This window comes from Mus musculus, chromosome 1 (genome assembly GCF_000001635.26).
Source record: "Mus musculus strain C57BL/6J chromosome 1, GRCm38.p6 C57BL/6J".
NCBI lineage: Eukaryota > Metazoa > Chordata > Mammalia > Rodentia > Muridae > Mus > Mus musculus.
Genome location: NC_000067.6, coordinates 192,844,186 through 192,869,815, shown reverse-complemented (window position 1 = coordinate 192,869,815; position 25,630 = coordinate 192,844,186). Strand labels below are relative to the sequence as shown.

Genomic DNA, 25,630 nt, shown 5'->3' with positions numbered 1-25,630 from the left:
ACAATTCTCATTCAAACCACCACACTTGGGTATTAAGGAGGGAAGGGGGTGGCAGGTACTCTCTCTGGACTTCCAAGAGTACTGCCATTCAGTATGAAAAGCAGAAAAACCATTTGGCAGAACTGAGCAGGAAGTGTCCTGTCTACTGATTCCTGCATCTCTTCAAGAAAATAAAATACTGATTCAGGTGACAGAGCAAGCACACTTTAGGGGGAATTTTAAACTACATTGGCTTAAAACTTCAAGATTTAAAATGTTTTTGTAAGTATACCAAGGGCTAGAAGACGGCTCAGCGGTTCATGCCCACAAGCAGGAAGACTTAGGATCTTCAGACTCCGTGTAAATGCTGGGTGGGCTGAGCCATCTTCCTGTAATTCCAGCCTCAGAAGGTGGAGGCAATATCCGTAGAACAAGCCAGCTGGGTTTGGTTGGGAGACCCTGCCTCCATGAACAAAGTGGAAGAGTGATCGAGGATAGTTCCTAACATCAACCCCATCCCAATGCATAAACATAGGTGTGCCCACACATGCACATGTGAAGATGGGACTGTATACAAAGAAGAAAGTTATAGGCAATGAAAATAATTGAGGGACTTAAGATTATTTTAGACCCTGGTAAGTGAGAAGTTCACATACTGCAGATGACTCAGGAGCTCACTGAACAATCAAACCTAACAGCCCAAGTGGACGTCCTACTGCCAGCCCATTCTCTCTACACACCGCTTCCCAATCCTCTCTTCTCTCTGAACACTGGAGAAGTGACAATTGGTGGGGATTCCCCAGATGTGGAAAGCATTGAGAAGAGTGACTTTCCCCTCCATAAATAGCACAGTGCATACTAGAGTATAGCTGATGTCCTGAGCACCATCAAGGGCATAGCTTTTCCTTTCCAACTGTTACCTGTCAAGATAAGGAATAATTCATCTTAGTGTTCTCATAATCCCTGAGCCATCTCTCAAGACCCCCTAAAAAGATGTTATAAAATGTGTACATTCCTTGTACCTTTGGGAAACTTGATGATTTTTGTCTGGTGTGTGTGTGTGCTCATTTTTATCTTAATTCAGTAGTTTCTAGTTTACTACTGTTAGAATTCAACATCTTGAAAGGATATCTTGATTCAACTTTTCTATTCTCCTAGGAATACGTTTTACATGTAAAAATATATCATTTCCATCTAGGTCTACCCTATATGCCAAGTGGGAGATTTTTTTTTAATACATTTGATTTATAGAATGAAACCTTAAGAAACAAAACAACTTCTGATCAACATGCCAGACTGAATTCATGTATTTGTTTTTACCTTTTTGTTCATGTAAAAGTGGAGATTGCCTAAAACACATAAATCTGTAGGAGAAATGAGGAGGCTGCAGTGTAATAGAATTGAGGAAAGAGACACACAAGTGGAGAGATACTAATAAATATCTGACAGGAGAACAAGACCTATCTAGATCACAGATCACTGACATCATGTCAGAACATGGTCCAGATGGAAGGATGGGATGATTCTGTAGGAGCAATTAGAACCCCAGACTCCCTACTCCTCCACCAATAAAGACAACCTTCCTACAGTTAGTCTTTTAACATGTTCCAGTAACTGAGGTCAACATCGGGAAGCAAAGGACGAAGATGCCATGATGAAAATGAAGGTCTGGGTTTGAAAAACTTGTTGCTTCCTTTTCATGTCACTGGCACAGGATACCTGAAAGAAACAGAGAAACAATTTGGATCATGGTTTCAGGGGACTTCAGTATGGGACTTCAGTGGGGAAGGCAGGGCAGAGCAGCTCAGATCATAGCAATAGGAACATGAGGAAGAGACTGTTACCGCAGACCAAGAAGCTAAGAGTAGCAGTAATCAGTGGTTGGGTATAACCTTCAAAGTCCTGCCTATAGAATCCCCTATAGTCACAAATGTGTTGTGCTTGGAATCTAGACAAATGTGTTCATGTTTTTCTACAGTCTTCACATTTATTGAGTTTGGTAATGAACCTGGTCAAGGTAAGTACAGGTTCTCTTACTCCAATTATTATATTATATTATAACTGATAGTTTTAATTCTTATTTCATACATCACAGTAAGTATATCTATATGCACGCATATTTGGTTTACAGAATATATACATTAGAGAGGCTATAAAAGAATTGAAAAGGTTCCAGAAGTAAGCTGAAGCAAGGTCCAGAAGTCTATATTGATTACAAACCATACCAGTGTCAACAGGGAGTTGCTGCTGAAGCTGGGGACAGAGTTTGAGAGTGCAACTGTGGAGTTCAGTTGTGAGGTGAAGATGGAACCAGATTCAGAGCAGGAAGTTGGGAGTTCTGGTGTAGGTGCAGGCAGGTAAACAGGTGGGTGGATCAAGTAAGCTGCTTCAACAGCAGAGGAATGAACCAAGCCAGAACTAGGGACAGTCAGGGAATCTACTGCTTGCTAATCCTTGATGCATACACCAGCTATTGGGTGATTGGTTGGTGTAGGTCTGAAAAGTTCTTGGGCTTGGTTTCCATGATACAACTTTAATATACCCATGTGCTCATACAGTTCAAACTCACCCCAGTAAATTTACAGGGGTACAGACCTTTCTATTCCTATTGGTCATTTATCACTATACTGAATTGTGGTGTCTGACAGATCATGATCTAGGTCTCTAAGATCTACCTAGGAAATGAAGCCATCTTTCTTCCCCATAATGGAATCAAAAGTTCCATTTTAAATGGAGTCTCCTAGGGCAAGATAGCCCAAAAAGCCACTGCTTTCTATTTATTTTAAGTATGAATGTTTTGACTGCATGAACATATGTGTGCCCATTCGTGGCTGGTGTCCATGGAAGTTGGAAGACAGAACTGAAGTTATGGATAGTTATGAACCACCACATGGGTGCTGAGAACTAAACTCAGGTCCTCTGCAAGAGCAACAAGCACTATTAATGGTTGAGCCATCTCTTCAACCTCAAACCACTGTTTTATATAATAGAAAGTACCTTGCTCTCAACATCAGTCCACCAGCTAATCTCCAACTGCTAAACATTCCATAGCTTCGAGAATAGTGCAACCAGCACGTTAGATTCAAACCTCAAAGATGAGAGCCTCACAGCCTTTGTCTGCAAGGTTGAACCCCTCAAGCAGACTGGAAGACTCATCTTGGAGAAGCTAACATAGGAGAAATCTCTGTAATACAATGGAACTAGAAGAAATGCAACAGTATTTAAAATTCTGGGGGAAATTACTTTTACCCCAGAAATGTATTCGTAGCCAAGCATTCAATCAAGGGAAAAGGTGGAATGATGACATTTTCAGATAGACAACATATATCAGCCATCATGAGTATCATGACTGACAGTGAGAAACCATCCTCTGTTAGTAAGGAAATTCATTACTAAGATGTGTAAGAGAACCCTAAGAAGCATGGAAATGTTAGCTGTAGAGAGAAGAAAGGAGAATCTATAAGCCAGAAGGAGTTGAAAGACCCCCCCAGCAAAGAATGAAATTCAGCCTTCATTTCAGAAGGTGTGATGACACCCATGGACAATGGAAAAGTTCACAGTTGTGATGGTTAGTCTAACTTGTCAGCTTGACACTCTAGAACAGCAGTGTGTTTGCCTTCATGAAGCAAAAAGAAATGAAAGCCAGTGCTTAGCTGCTTTCAGCATTATTTATTTTTGTTCAATCTAGGATATGAATTAATGGATTTTGTGCACAAATTCAGGAAGTCTTTCCTCATTTATGCCTGTATGTAAATGCACAGATATTTCAGGATTAGTGTGTGTGTGTGTGTGTGTGTGTGTGTGTGTGTGTGTGTGTGTGTGTGGAGAGAGAGAGAGAGAGAGAGAGAGAGAGAGAGAGAGAGAGAGAGCGCACTTCAACAAGCAACTGTCTAGACCAAGATGGCCTGAGAGCATATCTGGGGAGTTTTCATGATTATGGTAACTGAGGTTGGTAACTGTGAGTGGCACCATTCCCTAGGCAGTCTCCCAAACTGTTAAAAATGGGGAAAGCAAACTGAACATGGGCATTCTTTGATCTCTATTCTTGATTGTGGCTGTGATGTGACCAACTTATAAAGCTCCTCATGCTATGACTTCCCAACTTGGAACCATGAGCTAAAATAGACCCTTTCTCCCTTATGTGACTTGGGTGTTTATCACAGCAACAGGGAAAGAAATTGAGACAGTTGGGTACCTTGGCCCACAGGAGACCACCCAATAGAATGTGGTGATGTGAAGCCCTTCTGAATCAAGATTGAGGAACTAATAGGAAGAGTGTCACCTGGGCACCTGTGAAGAGAAGAAGTCCTTTTCCCTGCTGTGCCTTGCAATGTCCTTTCAGAGCCCTTCCCTGACAAGCCTAACACTAAACCAACTGGCAAAGTTCACAGAATACAGTTTCAGTGTACAGACCTGTTCTTAGAGAAGCTACTAGAAGCAGAGATCCACTAAAAGGAAGTAAATTAGGGAAGAACAAACAAGATTCAAGTGATAAGATTGAGATATAGCTCAATCCATAGTGTATTTGCCTGGCATGGCCCTGGCTTACATGTCAAGCAATACATCAAATGAATGTCATGATAAACTCAGATAATTCCAGTACTCAGTGGGTAGAAGTATGGGAAACAGAAGTTCAGGATCATCCTCTGCTACTTAGCAAGTTTGAGAGACCAACCTAGGTTACATGAGACTGTCAAAAAAGAAAGAAAGGAAAGGAGGAATGTGTGCTGGCTACTTCTATGTCAATGTGACATGCATTGGAGTCATTTAGAAAGAGAACCCACAATTGGGAAAATGCTTCCACTAGATTAGCCTAGGGCATGCCTGTAGTACATTGTTTGTTTGTTTGTTTGTTTGTTTGTTTGTTTGTTTGTTTTGGATGATTGATTTGGAAGGGCCCAGATCACTCTGGGCAGTGCTACCCCTGGGCTTGTAGTCCTGGATGCTATAAGAAAGCCAGGAAACACTTCTTGTTCCCTACCTCAGTTCCTGCTTCATTTTCTGCCTTGAGTTCTTACCCCAACTTTCCTAGATGGTAGACTGCAAGCTGTAAGATGGAATAAACCCTTTCCTCCCCAATAATATATAGAGCTTTGTATAGACTCTCTAGATTCTATGCTTCCTTCCAGACAAGAGTAAGCCTGCCTTTGAATCATAAATATTCCCTGCTGTCAAAGTGCCAGAGATCTAAGCTAGGAAACACTGTCGTAAGACCTGTGGATTGTGTAAAAGTCCAATTGGTTTAGAAATCAGTGGATACAAAAGGAATTGAGAACGTTTATGTAACACAGAAGAAATTTTAATTAGTTTGTGTATCATGCACAGTAAACTAGATGTCAATCCATGATGTTTGTGTCTCACGCACAGTAAACCACACACATCAATCTGTGGTGTGCCTCATGCACCATAAATCACATGTCAATCAACAGTGTGTATCATGCACAGTAAACTACAGATACCAGTTGATGTGTGTGTGTGTGTTACACATTAAACCACAAATGTCAATCGATGTTAACTGTGTCTCACACTAAACTACAGGTATCAGTGTGTCTCACTGTAAGCACAGAAGTCTCTAGGATATGAGGACCATCTCTACACATTTGTAGTGACTAGCATAAAGACCTTAGAGTCCTCCTCTTCTTCACAATGTTAAGAGCTTCAGTTCTAGTTCAGTGTGTGCACATGCACAAACACACACACACACACACACACACACACACTTGTGGCATATTTCCATAGTCTTAGCTTCAACAGTTTGAGATTTACAGAAACACCAAGAAGAGAGTACCTATGCGATTCCCATCTTCCGTTAGTATGATGTATGTTCTCTGTCCCAGGGTTCCTGGCTACCATTTTACTATCCTTTCTCCTTGGACTGATCTTGACTGACACTCCTTTAACTTTCCTGTTTTAAGGAGGACTGCCCAGGTACTGTCTACAAAGTCCTCAGCTGGGATTTGCCTGCTGTTCTTCTCAGGATTAGAATGAAGTTGTGAGTTTGGGGGACCAGACTACAGGGGTAAAGGCATGAAGGGTACATGCTGCCAACTGGAGTTATCACTGCTGACTTCAACCTTGGCTGTCTGCATGCAATAGTCAGGCTACTCTTTGGTGAAGTCATACTTTCCCCTGATAGTTCACTTCTTGTATACCTTCCCATTATACATGAAATCCTGTTCTTTACATCTCTACCAGAGATTTAGGGGCAATTTTTACTCCAGACTCTAGTCCTCGTAGCCAAGCCACAAATAAATTTCTAGCTGTCCTTGTAAAGGGTTAAAAAATGAAAAAAAGCAAGGGGTTTCCAACTTGAAAACATTCTGAATGCTTGACAACTAAGGCTCTGTACTCAGTCAGCCAAGCAGAGCAAGGCAGAATGTGCACTAGCCACGTACTTGGATGCATAGCTTCATGGTGCTTTCATATTTTAATAATTTCTGATGGCATAGACATCAGTAATACACAAGTGAGACGAGGGCAGAATGAAATGCAGGGCAGAGTAAGATCTACGTCTACATTCCAGATCCCCTGAATTAAAACATACAGCTAGGACCAAACCACTTGGCCTTCCTAAACCTCAGTTTCCTGAACCTGTAAAGTAGAAACAGTTATACCTAGTGATAAAAGTTATTCAAATCAAGTAACCTATGGAAGACTTGGGATTTACCCCAGTTACTGAGCATGCACACAGCCCTGTATTTGATCCCCAGTGCTGCATAAAGTAAGTATGGTGACACATGCCTGTAAGCTTAGCACTCAGGAAGTAGAAACAGGATGATTAGAAGTTTAAGGTCATTTTGAGTTCCATAGCAAGTATGAAGCCAGCCTAAGCTCTGTGAACCCCTGTGACAAAATCAAGATCAATGGTACACAGTAGGTCTTCAACACAAGATAACTGCTAATAGTACACAATAGGTCTTTGGTACCTGGTAACTGTTGATGCTATATGGTAGGTCTTTGGTGCATGGTAGCTATTGTTGATATGCAGTAGGTCTTGGGTACATAGCTGGCATTAACAGATAGGGAATGGCTACCTTCCCCTGCTGACAGTTTCAGAGAATGAGCATTTCATATCCTTCTCGCCTTCCTCCATTTCCCCCAGTTTTTCTTAGATTTCATTGCTCCCTCTGCTCTCTGAGACTGTCACTGTTGCCATGCCTTCCCCACACCAGCCCCCTTGTCAGTCAGTGAGGGAGCTGCTGGTGGCTGGTGAGAACTACTTCTCCCCAGGTGGCAGGGAGAGCTGGAGCTGAGGGATCTGGAAACATGTCCTGTTACATGCAGACTAGATGCCCACATTTGTTTGTTTTGTTTTAAGTGGTTGCTTTCCTGATCCTATTACTGTAAAGGGTAATGATATTTGGGAATAAAAGTCTATGAATAAGTAATGATAATAGAAGCAAGAGCCAGAGCTGTGGGCTAGAAAGCTCGTGATATAAATAGTCTGCCGTTTCCAACTCTGCCTATTAAGCCTGTTCCTTGACTGAGAGACACAGACAGGGCTTCAGTGAGAGGAGTCAGCACTGAGGGCTGGAAGGTCAAGACAGGCAGAAAGTCACCGCGCTTAAGCCACCTCCCCTGGTGTTCTCTGATGGAGAACAAGCTAACCCCATACCCAGTATCCAGAGTCAAAATGTAATTGGTAAAGAGTATTCCTAAGAATGGTGACTGCAGCGTGAACACTGAAGGGTCTGTAGTGAGACCCACTCCCTTCCTCAGGTTCATACTTCTCCAACTAGTGCATGTTGTCCCCAGACACCGAGCAAGGCTGAACCTGAGGAAGTGTGAGGAGTCTCCCCATCAGGACATAAATACAAGCTGAAGCATCAGAATGGCAATGTGCCTGTCCTTGTGAAGACTGGTCACAGAAGACTGGCCACAGGGAAGCCTTGCCACCTCAGTACAGATTGCTCCCAATCCCTGAGCCTGGGAACTAAGAACTGAAGAGACAACTCCGCCAGCAGACAAGCACCCAGCTGCAGTCCTGGAGTCAGATCCCAGGCCTGCAAACCAGAACCTTACAACCCATGTGAGCAATGGTCTGGGGCTGGCTGGAGCCTTGGATTTATGGCCTTAATGGCTGAGCTGACAGTCTAAGTCAGGCTCCAGATTCTGCTGCTGAATGCAGACACCACTGCCCCTCCTGCCCACCCCCTCCACAAGCTCAGGGAGTCTGTTAAAGCAGAACCGCACAAATGGGAAACACCCATCAAATGCAGCAGGATATTAACTTCGCTGGGAAGCCTTTATATGCCATTACTTCAGAAAGGATTCCTTGTTAGTCCTACCATTAAACAATTAAATTGTCAGAGATGAATCTGTGCATGTGTGTGCAGAGCTCCTGTGTGTGCGGGATGTGTGATCTCCCACTCAGGTGATGTCTGCACCAGGTTCTCCCTCCCCACCCCCGCCTTCCTCCCTCCCCATCTTTCCACCCTGATTTTATGCCTTTTCCTTTTACATGGTGGAAAATAAATATATCTTCCCAGTGGCATAAGCAGGTTCTGTTTTGAACTTTGCCTGCACATTTTCTACTACTCACAAGCTAGGAGTACAAAGAAACTCCAAGATGAAGCTGTCTCCACGTACACCCCCACCTTCCTTCCAGTGCTGTTTATGACTTAGTTCAGCACATGTGTGTTATATGCGTGCACATTGTGTCAAGAGCTCTTCGTCCAGGCGAATGTCTGCAATGGAGGGGAAGGAAAGTGAATGTGCCAATTCCCATATGTTTTTATTAAAATAATTTCCTTGTAAATGCTTGTGAAAAGTAGATGCATTTCAACAAACCTGGTAGTAATTATTTCAGTAAATACAGAACACACTACTTGGATTCAATAACATTTAATATTTAATAAATATAATTTGGCCCACACTTTTTTTTCTACACATTTTCACATAGCTGAAATTATTACTACATTGGAACATATATTCCTGTAAGCTACCAAAACTCTTCTCTAGTGTCTGATCACATTAAAAAAAAAAAAAAGCTAAAAACAAACATAAAGACTTCAGCAATCACCTATGTATAAGGTCATGAGCTTTGAGAAAATGCTGTTGGTGTGTACATGTCCTCCAGCCCCTGAAAGAATTGTTGGTGCAGTATCATATAAACATACATAAACACATGAGCACTGGAACACACAGGTGCACACACATGTACACACGAACACAGAACACACACACCATTTGTCTCTGCCATTTTGGGTAAAACTAAGGGTTGAGTCTGGGCCTCACCCATTCTACAGAGATCCTCTAAACTACTGCCTTCTAGCTCTCTACTGAGCTAATCTTGTTTGTTTTAGAACAGTCACTGTGTATCTGGCTGGCAGAGGACTTGCTGGCTTCTACCTCAGGAGTGCTGGGATTAAAGTCGTGCACCATTGGGTATGACTCACTGAGCTAATCTCAAGTCTTGTGAAGCATTCAGTCTACCTGTTAATAACATATGCGTGAAGCACGTGCAGAAGACCAGGGTTCAAGATAAGCTGGCTTTGTCAGTTACCCCTGCTTTTTCAGATCTCGTTCCGCCTGGTGTGTGTGTCTGTGTGTGTATCTGTGTGTGTGTCTCTGTGTGTGTCTGTGTGTGTGTGTGTCTGTCTGTGTCTATGTGTGTGTGTGAGGCAGGATGACAAAAATAAAGCTTTGTAACTCTTTTAATTTATTTCACAACAACATGGGTTCTATTTAGACTTGGGCCCTGGTGTCAATACCTTTATACCTTCACATGCCTGCTTGGCCTTACTAAAATCTGGCTCTGGTTTTAGATGGAATGGCACCTCTTTATTCAGTACTTCATGCTGCAGAATTTGTGCTTTGGATCATGTAAACCCACCTGTGTATTTAGATTTTGGGCTAACAAAAAATGATGGCATAGTATGCATGCCTGTAATCCTGGTACTTGGGAGGGAAGTGGGAGATTAGAAGTTCCAGGCCAGCCTCAGCTACAAAGCACATTCTAGATATTCAAGCCTTTCTTCCCAAAGATCAGAAAAGGATGTGGGGTGGAAATTTTTCTTAGAGCAACAAAAAAAGGAAAATAGAAGCAAACAAACAAAATGATCATTTCAGGAAGCACTCCTGGTACCTTTTCTTATTATTTGCTTATTATCTCAGCTTATTAAGTAAAAAGTCAATCCCTATCTCCAGGGAGCACCCAGACTCCACCTTACATTCAGACAACTGTTCCCTTCTGCTCCCAACACCCAGCACCACCATCTTCCATGATATAATGGCTTTGAAGGCTTCAAGTTGACTTTGGCCTAAGCCCTGCATTGCACTGTTCTTGTTGTGGATCTAATCTTGTTATGGATCCCCCACTAAAGATTTCCTCATATCTCCTCTTGGCTTGTCTACTCCCATCCAAATGACTTGTGTGACTGATCACTCATCTTTCCCCTGAAGTCTTGGAGTGAATATTGGTTTCCAGACTCCCAGTTACCACACCATAACTGATAGAAAATGTTAATAGCATCCAAAAAAAGCAGTGCCACAGAATATTTTTCACTGAAAAAGTTACTGAGTACGTTAGAAGAACATCTCTTTGCAGCTAGTCAGGATATTTACTGTAAACCATGTCCGACTAATTGCTCAGGTAGGTCTCCAAAAGCAGCAGCCTGAGCAAGGGACCATATATATTACAGGATTAGCATCCAGAAGTCATGCCATTAATTATCAGTTGCTTCCATTACAGTTTTTGTAATGTTATGACACTCCCATTAAAATACAAATATCCCTGAGGGAGATAACATGCAAAGCTCATTATCAACAGTTTACATCTTTTGGGGGATTACTTCAGGATTACTTCACTTCTGATGAAATGAATCACTTTCTATTTGTGAAGGTAAACGAGTAAAGATAGCTTCTGAGGAAGTACTCTACACAACTCCTGTGCTCTGCTAACAGGACATCAAGGGCAGGCTACCTCTGCCAACTTCTACCACCTAACCACAAGTTCCTCTCAAACAAAGGGGTCTTTGCATCCTTTGAGATACAAATCCCCTAAGAAAGTTTGCACATTAAACCCAAAGTGTCATTTTCAACTCTGAATAAACATGTTTGCTGGAGTCTCTACAGAGCTGACCTACGTATTTCTCCAATTCACTGAAAATATTTTAGTTGACTCATTACATTCTCAGCCTCCAACCTCAGCAGACAGGAGAATGTTCATGATTCTTATCCCTTTCTTCATCTCCTCTCTCTTCTGAGGCCACAACTCTAATGAATACCCACAGTCTTTCTTTCTGTACTGCTGAGAAAGCAGCTGAGTGTTTCAAAAACATTGTCCCCTGGACATGGCTTGCCCTAAAGTTTAGTTTCCTCATGTGGTTCCCCAGCACAGACCCTTGAAGATGCCCATTGCTTTCAGTACACAGTATGATCTGGTTTCATCTATTGCCTACTTTCACATACTCACGGGTAAAACCTGAGTGCTTACTAGTCCATTAGCTGACACACCTACCATGCCCAGATGACTAACTCGTCCCAGCATTCTCCACTCTTCTACTGCTCACCGTACTGGTGAATTCATAAGTCTGGGTTGGTGTCCTGCTCATCTCTTGCACACCTCATTATCTAGTATCTAGTTCAGTTCTCACATGTGAATGAGAAAGTAGGGAGACTGCTTCCAGGGCAGCTTTGCCTGGAAGTGGCAGAGTTCTGTGAAGGCACTTTACACACTTCTGAGGTAGGAACTTGGGACACGTCTCTGAGCAGTGGGAATCCATGCTAGAGAGAGGAGTGTGGCCCCAGCACTAGAATCTGTTGGGTACTGTGTCAGTCAGGACACTCTCAGACTGGCACTTCAGTGTAAACACTGAAGAACAATTGCGGCTTTCAATTGCAGCTCAACGTATTTTAAGTTTTATACCCAAGCATTTTTTTCTTGCAAGTTCACACATATCCCAAAATGATGACATCATAGTACTCAGTTGGCTGTTGTTTGTAAATCGCATTCACTCATTCCAAACACTTCACTATTGATTTGTGGTTCTTATGTCATAGCCACAACTTACATTTTTAAATAATGTTTCGCTTTCCGTAGGCACGTGACTGCCTTTTGCGGTAGCATGCTTGTTCAGCTGTGAGCAGGTGGGCACTAAGGGACAGTAACCCTGGCATTAAAAGTGAGTCAGGAAAGCTGCCAGTGAAACAGGGTCAAGTTCATATGCATAGTTGCAAGGGTACAGGGTTTAAATGCAGAAATTTGGTTTGTAGGCACCCCAGGGTGCTATGGAGTTTCCCCAGAAGGCTGGGTTTTAGAGATAAAGCTCTAAAGAAGCAAAAGCAGCTTGTGCTGGATCTTAGTCTCATGTTATTTCTCAATTTTATGCTTAATTTGCTCCTTTTGGTTTTATGTATTTTGACACAGCTAAGTGTGTGTGTGGATTCCCCATAGCCCTTTAAATGCTATGAAACTTTAATATGGGGAGATAAAAACAATAATAAGCCATGCCTCCGAGCCCCACATTTAGTTCTTTATTTGAGCTACAGGATAAACAGTTTTAGGTTAGAATTTGGATTCCCCAAACTGCACTGCTTTAAAGCAGTTGTGCCTCCTCCCTCCAGTGAAGAGTAGACTCTACCCTCAACCTGGACGTGGGACTCTCATGGACTGAAGAAAAAAATTATCTCGAAAATTCCGAAATCATCATCTAATGCCCATCTTGGCATGAGTCAGGGCAATTTAACATGGTTTGGAATGAACCCAAGAAAGCCCAATCTCAGGCGTGCAACCCTGGACTGTCTTTTGGAAAAACTGAAATATGCTGGCCACGGCCTCCTGTTTTCAGCATTGTTCTCTTGGTGTCCTGATACCCTAAGAATTTTTGTGTCTTTGATGCACAGAGTTCAATAGAAACACTTTCTAAATAGATTAGTCCTGACGATGGTTAATATTTGCTACTTTATTGAATAAGGCACATTTACTTCATAAAATAAAAAAAAGGAAATTCACTTAGCTGCATGTCAGTCACCCAAATTTTGAGTGTACAAATGAAATGGAAAACATTTATTACACAAATTTAATTACAATTCTAGGAAATAAACATGCAAATCAGATGGAGCTCAATCTGCAGGCGCTGATCCTCTCCCCCTGGTTTGCAGTCTGTGCGCCTCCTGGATTCGCAGCGACCAGGCAGTCAGAGGCCTGGATCTTGCAGGCGGGAGGATCACTGCTATAAAGAACTGTGTCACATTCAGCGCATCTGGCATAGTAGCAGTTCTTAACACTTTGCACAGGTGCCTCCCTTCCCCCACCCGCGCTTTGTTACGGTCTACCTCTCTAAACCTCTTCCTTCTTTGCACCAGAAGTGACCTCTTCATGACAGAGGGACCCAGACAGCAGTTATGAATCAATGTGTTTGCGGTTTGTTTGTTTTGCTTTTAAAGAAAAACCCAGCCATGCTTGGTGGCACTTGGTAGACAGAGACATACGGATCTCTAAAAGTTCAAGTCCAGCCTGGTCTACACAGTGAGACCCAGTCTCAAAAACAAAACAATAAAAATCCACACAAAAACTAACTCCAATAGAATCCACTACAAGAAGAGGGGGGGGAAATCACTATTTATAAAATAAAATGACTTGAGCTCCTGTCACAGCCTTTCCACCAAGGGCAAGCTTCTTTATTAGTTTTTGTTTGTTTGTCTGTTTGTTTTTCTTGTAGGTTTCCCCCACGGGGATCCGCACCCAGTAGCTGCCAGTTCACGTGGCCGCAGGATGAGTGCTGCCTTGTTACACCCAGGCTGCTGGGGAAGGGATCGAGCGGGCGGGGGAGCGCAAAGGCTCAGTCCAGCTCTGACATCTGTTTCTCATCTCCGTGTGCTGTACAGAGGGGAAGAAAGTCTTTAGTAAGGGGTGGGAAAGGCACAGATTTTTTTTTTCAAATCACACGCACACACAATAAGAAAACTAAAGCAAAATCTAAAAAATAGACAAGACGTCTGGGCAGGTTGCGATGAACGCTTCGTGCGTTGCAGCCCCTGCCTCCCGCGGGCTGCGCGCGTGGGGTCCGGGCTGCGGGCGGGAGCGGCCCGCGCGGCCCCGAGGGCGGAGGCGGAGCGGGGGCGGAGGCAGGGCGGGCGGGGGCGCGGCGCCCCGCGATCTGGCAGAGCGGAGGGAGGCGGGGAGCGCGCTTGTCAGGTTCCCTCTCGCCCCGGGGGCATCCAGCAGAGCCAGGCTCGGAAATCCGCGGGGAAATGGCAAACAGGATTGACGGGTTTCTCGCGCTCCTCGCCAGACACATCGGCTCATTTCCATAACCGTCTGCGGCGGCGGCGGCGGGACCTGCGGGGACCTCGGCCGCCGCGTACCCGGCCACGCCGACTGGGCCCGGGAGGCGCGTGGGCAGCGGCGGCCGCGCGGAGGACGGCGGCGGCTGGAGCGCGGGGCGCGCGGTAAGAGCCGTGACCCCAGGGCGCGCGGGGGCGGGGAGGGTCGCGCGTGGGGCTAGGGCGCAGCTGGACACAGCGGGGCGCGGGGGCGGCGCGCGCTCTCCGGGGTCGCGCGCCCTTCCCGGGAGCTGCGGCGCGCACGAGGCGACCCGGGCGGTGGGCGAAGACCCCGTGGCGGCGAGTCGGGTTTCCCCGGGTAGCAGGAGGGTCGGCCTGGGGCCAAGAGGGTAGGGAGGAGGGCCTGCGGGGCGCAGGGATGCGCGTTCCGCGGAACAAGGCGCCGCTGCCGGAGCTGACACCTTGTGTCCCCCGCCACCTCCGCGCCCGCCCCTGCTCCTGGCTGCGGGCGGCGCTGTCCTCGGCTCACCTCCCCGCGGGCTGCCAGGCCCACGCCCCCGCCTCTAGCAGTCTCCTCGGCCCCGCAACTTTCCCGAGTGCCGGGCCGCAGGAGCGGGGCACCAAGGTCCACCCCTAGCTCCAGCGGCGCGTACCGCGCGGGCGGCAGCAGCTCGGCGAAGGACCAGGGCAGCTGCGGGCTGGAGTGTGGCCCCGCCAGCCGCTGTGAGTCATAGCCTTGGAATCCCACCTTGGCGTGTATTTCCCATAGAAGGAAACTTGGTTTTTAGAAAGAGCGAATAATGATAGCCCTTATTCTTCAGGAGAGGCACTGGGCTCCAGCACCTTGGAAGACAACTTGCCTTTGTTCCCAGACACTTGGGCTGTTTACTTTTCCCTGCGGCCAGCGGCTAGCCGGACGGTGCCCTCGGTCCAGAAAAGGGCTTAAGGGCAGTGATACCAGTCTCCAGGGTGCGTCTGTTTGAGACCCTGGATAAGGGACCCGTCACACCCCTGTACCCCTCCTAGGGCCTGGACTGAGAATGCTAACCCCAAAGCTCCCAGTGGGAAACCTCTGACCTCCTTAGTCGTGTCCGTCCCCCCCCCCACACACACACACCTGCATTCCCAACCCCCAACACCGACAGAGAACTCTTAGCCTCCTGGGACTGCAGCTGGCCATTGCACTTCCCGGGGCACCACAAGGACCTGAAAAAAAAACAAAACAAAAAAAAACCCGACACCTGTCAGGTTTGGAGCGTTGAAGGGTTTTGTTCTTCCCACCCAGCCCCTCCCTCCACCATTGGTTGAACCAGCCAAACTGTTGAGCTTCTGCCTGGGACCGCCTGGAGACCGTGGGTGGGGAAGTCATTTGGCTCTCCAGGACAGAACACTGCAGTTCTCTGGATTGCAGCGGTCACCCCATGCAGTCCAGGGTTGGACTCTGTCTTCCAGCAGCTTAGAGGCACCTTATATAAAATGCTCTGCAATTCCCAATGTCAGGAGGAAGAAGGATACTCCTTCTGTCGTGCTGCTTTATGTCCAGTAGCCCCTGTTAGATTCCCGGCACCCTGAGCCATAGCAGCCAGAATGGCTTCATTCAGGAAAACCAAATTGTATAGAAATGCACTCTGAAGAGCACTCAGTGAAAACTCTCACACTTAGCCTTGAGAGGGTGCTGGAGGGGCCATTCCACACTATCACCTCAGTGACCAAACAGTCTCACAGGAGCCTGAGGGCCACAAGCTTGGGTGCTAACGCTCTCCGTTTTAACTAATTTCTGATACTAAAACAACAAGATCTCCGTAGTATACATCATTGTGGCTGTTTTCCATATTAACAGTATAAATTTGTGAACTTGGATTCCTGGACTCCATAACAGAGGATCCATGCTAAACATGGGTGCTGTAAATAGTCCAGCGTCTCAAGAAGACCACACTTGCCTCCCTAATTGGTTAACAACAGTGTGAGTTCCAAATAGACCAGGAAGGCTCAATTGCAGATTCTCCTCCCCCCTCCCAAGTAGTTCCAGCTCATTCATGGTTTATTCCAGCTTAAATAAATCACTTGCAGAACCCTGCCTCTCCCATTAAGATCTTGCATGTAGCAGTTTTCAACCTGAAAAAGAAAAACTTGAAGAAATTAGATGTTATAAACAAAAGAAACAACCACACTAAAAACTATCCCGCCACGTTTCAAGTTCAAATGCATAATGATGGAATTTCATCTGTTGTAAACAATGCTTACAAATAGAAGCCCTGAGAGTCTTAACAACAGAAAAGCTGCTCCCCAAGTCATTAGAACATAAACAAACAGAGTAGGGCAGAGCAGCCCAGGGCCCGTTAATGTCCTATTAAGCAAGGTAATTGCCGGCAGGAGCCTGGAGGTGCTTCTCTTTCTTTAGGGGTGTGGGTTTGTAAACCCTCTTTTGTTTATACATAGTAAGCGGTCCACCTGGCAAAGGCTTGGATCTTCTTTCCAGAATCCACCTAAGAAGTGAGTGTCAGTCAGAAAGGGCCGTGGTCTGTCTCCAGCTTTGGCATTTCTGGATACAGGTGTCTTTTAGACTAGGTTAAGAAACTGGACTCTTTGCTTGGATGCAGAGTTTGACAAGAAGAGACCAAAGGGCTCGCTGAATTTGTTAAACTGATGGAGACAAAATTTCTTTGTTGATGACTGGAAGAGTGAAATAAATGACATCTCCCAGCATTTCTGGATAGAGATTTATTGTATTATTGGGAGGCTGACAGATACGGAGGTGTGAGTCCCCTGGGCCAACACAGGTTCCTTCTCAGGGAGACTAGGGAGCCAGATCACATACATACACATACACATGCACACACATCCACAGGCTCACAGCATGCACACACACATGCACAGACAAACAGCATGCACAGACTCACGGCATGCACACACACACACACACACACACACACACACACACACACATCCTTTTTCCCTAAGCCATTTCTGACATCTCTTTGGAGAGAAAAATGGATATGCAGTCTCCAAGGACCAAGTCAGCTATGTCCTGATTCTATCCACACATTGGCGACCCTGCCCTGTCTCTGTCCTCTGCAGGGCTTCAGCTGAATCCCAGAACACAGCCACCTGGTGAAAGACAGTCAGCTGTCAGTGGCTGCTCTGGTAGCCAGAGGATCTTGCCACCTTATTGAAGCTACATTCCTCCCTTTCCCCTGGGTGTGCACTGATGTCCTAACATGTAGGGAACAGTACTCTCCATGAGACAGTGATAAGCTTATCCTTGCCCTAGCCAGAAGGCAAAAGAATGAACTGGGCCCTTGCTATAGCACAAGGAAAATCCATCTTGAGCAAGCAAGCCAGATAGCATTTCATTGACAGGTTCTTAAAACACAAATGGGTCTTGTGGGTCTGGATGTCCTACAGAAACCAGGAACCAGAGGTGCCAGCCAGGTCTTCACTCTGGCCTGTGGCCCCAGGATTTTCCTGCTGTCCTACCTGGCTCTTATCTACCTGAAACATACTCTTGACAATATCTTGAGGGCCAACATATCCCCATAGCCTGGATTTGACAGGATCAGGGTCTGGGTGCATCACGAGTGGCAGAGGCTAGGCTGCTCCCTGCAGTCCTGAGGTCAGGGCTGGGAACCAGAGAGGGCTGTGTTGACTCTTGGAAAGTTCCTGCCATGCATCTGGCTTTGCAGTTTAAAGAGTTGCTGGCTGTGTCTGCCCGGAGCCCTGGCTCCTGTTTAATATTCTGCTGCTTGGTTGATGTTGTGCTTGGCTCCTGTGGGACTGCAACTCACGGCTGGAAACTGGAGCCAATTTTCTGTCTTCATCTCGCAGTGTTTTGACTGGAGGCAGATCCAGTTCAGGCCGATCAGGGCTGTGGAAACAACTACCGAGTGTCTGTCAGCCTCACCCTGGGAGGAGAGAGTAGGGGAAGATCCTGAGTGTAGAGGAGGAACTGGGAAGAGAGGAGAAAGCTGGGGAAGAGACTTAAACTCACCAAGTGTTGGGAGGACCCTAGGGACTTCCACCCCCTCCCCCAATTGATTAGCAGATCTCATCAAAGGGGTCTCCTAGGGGCTTGAATAGAAAATTGATTTCACCTTATTAGTAGAAGGGAGGCTGAGGGTTCTGGCCCTTCCTCTTAGGGGTACATTTTAAAGGTCGGGAGAAAACTGTATTTGGGAGGCAGAGCAGCTGTCTGAGAGAGGCTGAGGGGATCTGAGAACAATAAGGAGAGTGGGCTCTAAAGATCCGCCCTGAAATGCAGAGCTGCTGATCTCAGTGGCTAAGCTAACAGCATCAAGAGCTTGCTAAGGTTTCCTTGGAAAAATAATCAGATGGTTGGGGGATGGGGGGTGGGGAGGAAGTAAAAGTTTCTTCAAGCACAGGAAGATGCTGAGACCATCCTCAGGCTGGCTCCTAATCAGAGCTCTTTATCTATCCCCCCTCCCCCTCCCCTCTTTTCCACCCCAGATCTAAGGCTGTTAGAGATGACGCTGGTTCTGTCCATGAATAGATTCTGCGAGCCCATTGTCTCAGAAGGAGCTGCTGAGATTGCCGGGTACCAAACACTATGGGAGGCTGACAGCTACGGAGGTGCGAGCCCCCCAGGGCCAGCTCCAGTTCCTTCTCAGGGAGACCGGGGAGCCAGCTCACACCTGGCAGGTATGGCCTTTGGCCTTCTCCTTAGGAGGCAGTGTCTAGTCGGACCCTGGGGCTGGGCTCCTTGGGAAAGCCTGTGGTTACCACTGTGGATGTCCGGGAACAGCATTTTTAAAGGGACTGAAGTAGATAGCAAAAGTTTGGATTCCAGCTTTCAGACCCGTTGGAGCGAATGGTCCTCAGGGATGTACAAACGGTCACCGACTCCACAGCAAGACCTCTATCACCCCACAGTTCATAAAGGAATCTGCCATAGCTTCAAGCTGCCTCTCTTTGTGGACCACCCGATTGATGAGAAAATAGAATATGTTCTTCTAGACATTAATTCTGATAGTCTCAAATAAGTTCTTCTGTGTTCTTATTCAGTGATCGGTCTGTGGGTCTTCTTTCTTTCTTCCTCTCTCTCTTTCTCTTCCTTCCTTTCCTTCTTTCTTTCTTTCTTTCTTTCTTTTTTTCTTTCTTTCTTTCTTTCTCTCTTTCTTTCTAAGAAACTGAAATATAAGCTTCATGAAAATCTGGTTCCTGAGAAGGTTTTTAAGTCTTCAAAGGGGACCTTTGCTTTATTCATGGTTGACATGTTAACATTTCCAGAGTGGAACATAATTTACTTGCTCCAAACTCTAAACTTTAATATTTAACTTTGTATTTTAAGAGAAAAAATGTTATAACTCCCATGTATAGGTGTGTGGGTTTTTTTTTCTAACTCTAAAGTGATTCGTACCATGGTTCTGCCGCCTGTGAGAAGAGTCTAAGTAAGTGAAGTGCTGGCATTACTTCAGATAGGTCACACCCCTTCCTCCTGTGGATTCTGCTGTTGCCCTATGCACAGAGTTGAGATTCCAGGCACTTAGTAAATGAAGAAAGGTGGGTGACATTTTCCTCTAACCCTGCCTGGAAATCTTTACCTTCCCAGGTTCATAGGACTCTGTCCAATAGCAACTATGAAGACAGGTTTGTCTTTGTGTCACTGAGTGTACAGACAGGGATGTAGCCAAGTTTTCCACTAGAGGGAAAGGAAATGAAAGTATTTTGCTTTGAGAATCTCTGGCAGGCCTTATGTCATTTGTCTGTCTGATTTATTACCACAGGATCACATTACAGGGGAATTCCAAATCCTATAAGCACACCCAAGGTCACATACTTCAAGAGGAAGTATGCAGAAGACGAGGATCTTCACCCACCACTCAGCAGCTGCAGCCATAAAGTACGTTTTAAATAGTAGTTACTTCATTAACAGTTACGATACTTCATAGCACACACTTGAACCATTTCCAGACATTAAATGTTCCACCCAAGCAATAGAAGAGAGCCATTTCTCTGTGGAGCCACGTGAATCGCTGTCATATGTAGGGGGTGGGGCCCTGCACTGGATAGTTTTATGTCAATTCATCACAAGCTAAAGTCTTCTGAGAGGAGGGAACTTCAATCGAGAAGATGCCTCCATAAGATCAGGCTGTAAGCAAGCCTCTAAGGCATTTTCTTAATTAGTGATTAATGGGGGATGACACAGCACACTGTGGGTGGTGACACCCATAGGCATGTGGTCCTGGGTTCTATAAGAAAGCAGGCTGAACAAGCCACGATGAGCAAGCCAGTAAGCAGCATCCATCCAGGGCTTCTGCATCAGCTCCTGCCTCCAGGTTCCTGCTCTGTTTGAGCTCCTGTCCTGACTTCCTCCAATGGTGAACAGTGCTGTGGCAGTGTAAGCCTAACAAACTCTTTCCCTCCCCAGCTTGCTTTTTGGCTGTGGTGCTTCCTCACAGCACTAGAAACCCTAACTAGGACAGAGGCTGTGTTCCTTCTCACACTCCTTGAAGAAAGAACCAGAAAGAGATTCTCTCCCCAGATATAATATTACGTAAGGAAACACATCCTTTTGCCTGTGGTTTAATATTCCCAGGTTGAGGGATAGGGCTGCTCTGTCGTATCATGTGGTGGAGATGCACTTGACTGCGAGGCCACTGCTTATGCTAATTGGGGTTTTCCTGACCTCCTGAGGTCAATGAATCGTCCCTTGGATGCATGCACAGAAAGCAGTCATGCTCTTCCTGATATATCCTAGCATATGTCAAGTTTGTCAAAATTCAGAATTCATTCCCAAGGAAGGAAACAAAGATAGCTATTTTTCTTTTGACAAACGTAAAGAAATAACACCGTAGGGGGAAAGCCCATGAGGTGAAGAGCTGGGCATGAGAGCATTAGTTCTTCTTCCATACAGTGCCTTCCCTCCAGACCTCCACTGACCTTACCAAGGAGGAGCAGCCAGAGCCCAGTGGCCCAGGTGCTGAGGCCCTATGCAACCCATTCATTCTGTCTCCCCTCTCCCACCCTTCCCCAGCCTTCAGATGTTGCTTCTGCCTGTTTGTAAAAAGGCACCCATGTTTATTTCTTTAGCTTCTGTGTTGTGGCTCCGTGAGTTTTCCAGTTGCTACTGGGATGTGCCAGGTTTCATGTCACATCCTGTGATCCCAGCACTTGAAAGGAGGGCAGGTGGAATTGCTGCAAGTTCAGTCTGGGCTCTGTTGTGAGGTCCAGGGCCGCATAGGCTACATAGCAAAGCCATGTCTCGTTTTTATTTTATTTTTACAAAAACAAGTTATCGATAATAACAATTTTTAATGGTTTTGCAGCATCCTTCACCCAGTGACAGCCTCACACAGCCCAGGACTGACCCCCCCCATCCCCCACCCCCAGTTTCTCTCTGCTTCTCTATTTTCTGCCCCAAAGCCCTCCGTTTCCAGGTGCTTAGTTTGAGCTTCATTGGCTGTACTTTCCCTCTTACTTAATAAGGCAGACGACAGGTATGCAAAGCCAGCAGTGTTCCTTGGTGGCCTCATCCACACTCTGCCATGCCCACTAGAACCTGTATCTCAAATCTGTAAAAGACATGCGCTGGGGCTGGAGAGATGGTTCAGCAGTTCAGAGCACTGGCTGCTTTTGCAGAGGACCTGAGTTCTATTTGCCAGCACCCATTTGGCAGCTCACAACTGAATGTAACTCAAATTCCACAGAGTCCAGTGTCCTCTTCTTGCCTCTCACGGATGGGGATCAGGCACTCACATAGTGCACAGACAAACGTGCTGACAAACACTCATACACATAAAAATGATTTTCAACTGTTACGGATGGCACAGACCTTAATTCCATCCAGGTGACAGAGGCAGGCAGATCTCTCTGAATTTAAGGCTAGCTTGGTCTACATAATGAGTTCCAGGTCAGCCAAGGATGCATAATAGAGAGACCATGTCTCAAAAAAATCAATTAATAGTAGTAAGACTCTTTGAAAAATGGGTGAATTTTAAAACATACTGCTGTGAAATGCATGCATGTGCCTCTGCACAAAGACATGTGAACTATAGCTTGATATATTTCACCCAGAGCATCCCTTGTCACTGACAGCGAGGTCTAGCTGAATCCTCTCAGTGCTGCTTCAGATTACCTAGCTCTTAACCCTACAACAATTGCTGGCCTGACCTCTGACCTCCACAACAATTGCTGGCCTGACCTCTGACCCCCACAACAATTACTGGCCTGAGCTCTGACAGCTCTGGTTGACTGTGTCTAAGCTTCTCCTTCACTGTGACTGAGCCTTCTGGCTGGGCCCTCCTCAGGTCCACACTAGTAAGTTAGGAAACAGGAGGGTTTGGGGGTATCCACCGCAATGGGGCCAGCCTCTAAACGAGTGATACTCTTTTCACAAGCTTTGTTTCATAAGGGTTCTCCTGCCTCTGGTTTTCAGACCATCTCCATTTTCGAGGAGCGAGCACACATCCTTTACATGTCCTTGGAGAAGCTCAGGTTCATCGATGACCCAGAAGTGTACCTGCGAAGGTCTGTTCTGATCAACAACCTGATGAAGAGGATCCACGGGGAGATTGTCATGCAGAACAGCTGGTGCCTCCCTGCCTGCTCCCTCGGTGGCACCCCCGCCCAAGAGTGGTTCCTGGCTCAAGACTGTCCTTACCGGAAACGGCCCCGGGTGGCCAAAGAGGAGTGGGAAAAGATCCACACTTGCTGTTTTTATCAGGAGTGTGGTGGTCACTGCCTGAACCTACCCCTCTCTGTCAATACAAGTGTTGGAAGCACCTCGGCCGCCGCTGTGGCCTCGGCTGCCTCTTCCTCTTCCTCCCCATCCACCTCTTCTTCATCCTCCCCATCCTCATCCTCCTCTCCCTCTCCCTCTCCCTCTTCCTCCTCCTCCTCCTCCTCCTCTTCCCCTCTGCCTTTGCCTAGTTGCTCCCACCATGTGGACTTTGACATAGGCAGTGCACCTATTTACAAGAGCCAAATACCCGCCAGCGAAATCTTTGTCACTAACATTAGGTCGCTTGGTGTCCAGGAAAAGGTCAAATTCAACAATGATGGGAAAGTAAGTCACGAAACCAGCAGAGATGGTGATGCCCTCGGCCAAGAACCTGTGGGGAACGACCTTGATTTTGAGTGCAAAGGCCAATTTTACGATTATTTTGAGACTGGATATAATGAGAGAAACCGTGTGAGTGAGTCTTGGAAAAAGTCTTTGAGGAAAAAGGAGCTTTCTCCGAGCAGCAAACTGTGCTGCAACAGAGGGGGTAAAATGTGATGCCCCCCACTGGCGCGGAAGCACGCACAGCATGATCAGTTTTTACTTTGGATTTTGTAGTTTTGTACAACAGATAAAATCATGCAGTGAACACCACGCCGGGTTGTCTCATTGCCTGGAGATCAGATTGCACAAAACATCTGTACAGTAGGCATCTGCAAGCCACTTATTCATGTGATTTTTTGCCAAGGAAAGCCAACTTCATGTTTCAAAGTATACCTTAGTTTTCTTTTCTTTTTCTTTTTTCTTTTCTTTTTTTTTTGTAAAAAAAAATCAGTAGAATAGATAGAAGAAAACATGCCCTCGTTATATTCCCACTGCCCCTCCAAGGAACCTGCGCTAGCCAAATGCAACATGTTTGCCAGTTAATTAGGTAGTTACTTGGTAAACAAATCAATATAACCAGCAGAGGTGCCTGCTTCGATGTGATGCAGTATTTTTCTTTCCTGAGTAAAAGACTGGAGACAGGAAGCTAGATGAAGTGGTTTCATGAGCTGTGTCATGTTTGTACTGGACAGGTTGGGGCAAAATGAAGCGCACCTGGCAAGACAGCAATCTAGGATCTGTGGAGACAGTTCCCCACAAGCTCCTTGCTTGCCTGTGATGGGTAGTGGGTGGCTAGAGAGGTGGCATACAGAGCCACCTCTGATGGGGTGATGATAGAGAGGTGGCACATACAGAGCCATCTTTGATGGGGTGGCTAGAGAGGTGGTGTACAGAGCCATCTCTGATAGGGTCATAGGGAGGTGGCATGCAAAGCCATCTTTGATGGGGTGGCTAGAGAGGTGGCGTTCAGGGCCATCTTAGTGATGGGGTGATAGGTGGCATACAGGGCCATCTTGGGTGCCTTACTTTATCTTAATTTTTGCCAGTGTGAAAATTAAGGATGAATCAGAGTTACAGCAGGGATTTGACAAAACACAGGGTGGATCCATGCAGTTTGGAAACTTAACTTTGAACGATCGCGTTCAACTTTCGAGTTACCCTCCCCCTTTTTCCTTTGTTTGTGACGCCCAGTGGCTGTGGGTCTGATATTTTTGGGTAGAGATGGAGAAGACAATGGGGAAGGCCATCAGGCACAGAGAAGGCTGCCTTGGTTCTCCATGGCAACGAGCAGTTGCTTGGTCTGGGCTCTCCCAGCTTTGGGCTGTTTTGTTTCCTTATCCAGTGACATTCACAGCCCGTGGCATGCGTTATATTTTGACCTGTTTTTGCATCATTTCATGCGTTTAGACTCTTAAGAGCATGTGGTTTCTATATATGACTTTTGCTGTTGATTGAGAAGCACAATGTTAATAGAGTACGTGGTGATCAATATGTTTTATCTTAAAGAATGTAAAGGTTTGTAGGTTGCGGAACGTTATTTTGGAGAAATGGGGCTCGCTTGTCATAGATATTGTGTATTTGGCCAACACACTACTCAACAATACCTTGGATTTGCACATTGGCAAGTGTACTCAGTGGGACTCGGAACGCCCCCACCAGCTCCTAATGAGCTACTCCAATCTCCAAGGCCAAGGATTGGTCTGGGTGACTTGGGTCTCTTAAAACAATTATTTACAGGAACCAAATGCCAAAAGGAAGAAATAGGTAAGTTCTCCCACTTTCTCCAAGATGAAGCTTTTTAATTATTGCTATTAATATTAAATAGGTCTCATTCATACAGTGTATGAGTAGATCATTTGGGCAATTGTCCACAAGGACCAATTTTTAAAAGATGTTCCTGTGTTATGGCTGAATAGTCTAGTAATGTCTCGTCCTTTATTTTCAATATTTGATGAACATTTTGGTGTTGAAAACTTAGCTGATAGATGCTTGTACATGACTTGTGTTGTAATATAGTGAGGTTTTCTTGATATATATTTATTAAAATGATCAAAATTCATTTTGGTTTTTTAAAATTTCATTTTAGTGGCTATTTCTCATTTTCATGTTTTTCTGTATCAAAAAAAAAAAAACCCCAAAACCTTCAAAATGTCTAGAAACAGAAGATGGTGACCACACAGGTTAGGAGTGAGCCTGGCCCTCAACCATAAGTGATTGCTTTGTGAGATGTCAGATTATGAAGGTGACCCATCTGTAGGCTGTTTTAACAGCCAGGGGATTGATAGTATAGTGTCCCCTTCCGTCCTGCATCCATCCATGTTTCTTAGAAACTAATGTTTTACTTGATGAAGAGGGAGATCT

The 25,630-nt window shown here is 45.7% G+C and overlaps 1 protein-coding gene and 1 long non-coding RNA gene across 5 annotated transcripts; one reads left to right on the top strand and one right to left on the bottom strand.

The window, feature by feature from the left end:
- Nucleotides 1–12,959: 12,959 nt before the first annotated feature.
- Gm15867 (predicted gene 15867) lies at nt 12,960–14,888 on the bottom strand. Its single transcript, NR_131748.1, has 2 exons — nt 14,738–14,888; nt 12,960–13,801 (listed from the first exon to the last, which is right to left on the bottom strand). It is a non-coding gene; the product is annotated as a predicted gene 15867 (long non-coding RNA).
- Sertad4 (SERTA domain containing 4) lies at nt 14,064–25,347 on the top strand. 4 transcript variants are annotated; one of them, XM_006497248.3, is made up of 5 exons: nt 14,791–14,931; nt 15,030–15,177; nt 18,673–18,864; nt 19,950–20,065; nt 22,601–25,347. In XM_006497248.3, exons 3-5 carry the CDS (start codon nt 18,690–18,692, stop codon nt 23,441–23,443), a joined length of 1,134 nt encoding a protein of 377 aa, XP_006497311.1. In that variant the 5' UTR covers nt 14,791–14,931; nt 15,030–15,177; nt 18,673–18,689; the 3' UTR covers nt 23,444–25,347. The 4 variants fall into 4 exon arrangements, with proteins under 4 accessions (NP_937890.2, XP_017175228.1, XP_006497311.1 ...); NM_198247.2 differs by lacking the exons at nt 14,791–14,931; nt 15,030–15,177 and adding an exon at nt 14,064–14,373 and having other exon boundaries at nt 22,601–25,328; XM_017319739.2 differs by having other exon boundaries at nt 14,733–15,177; nt 22,601–25,328.
- Nucleotides 25,348–25,630: the final 283 nt, after the last annotated feature.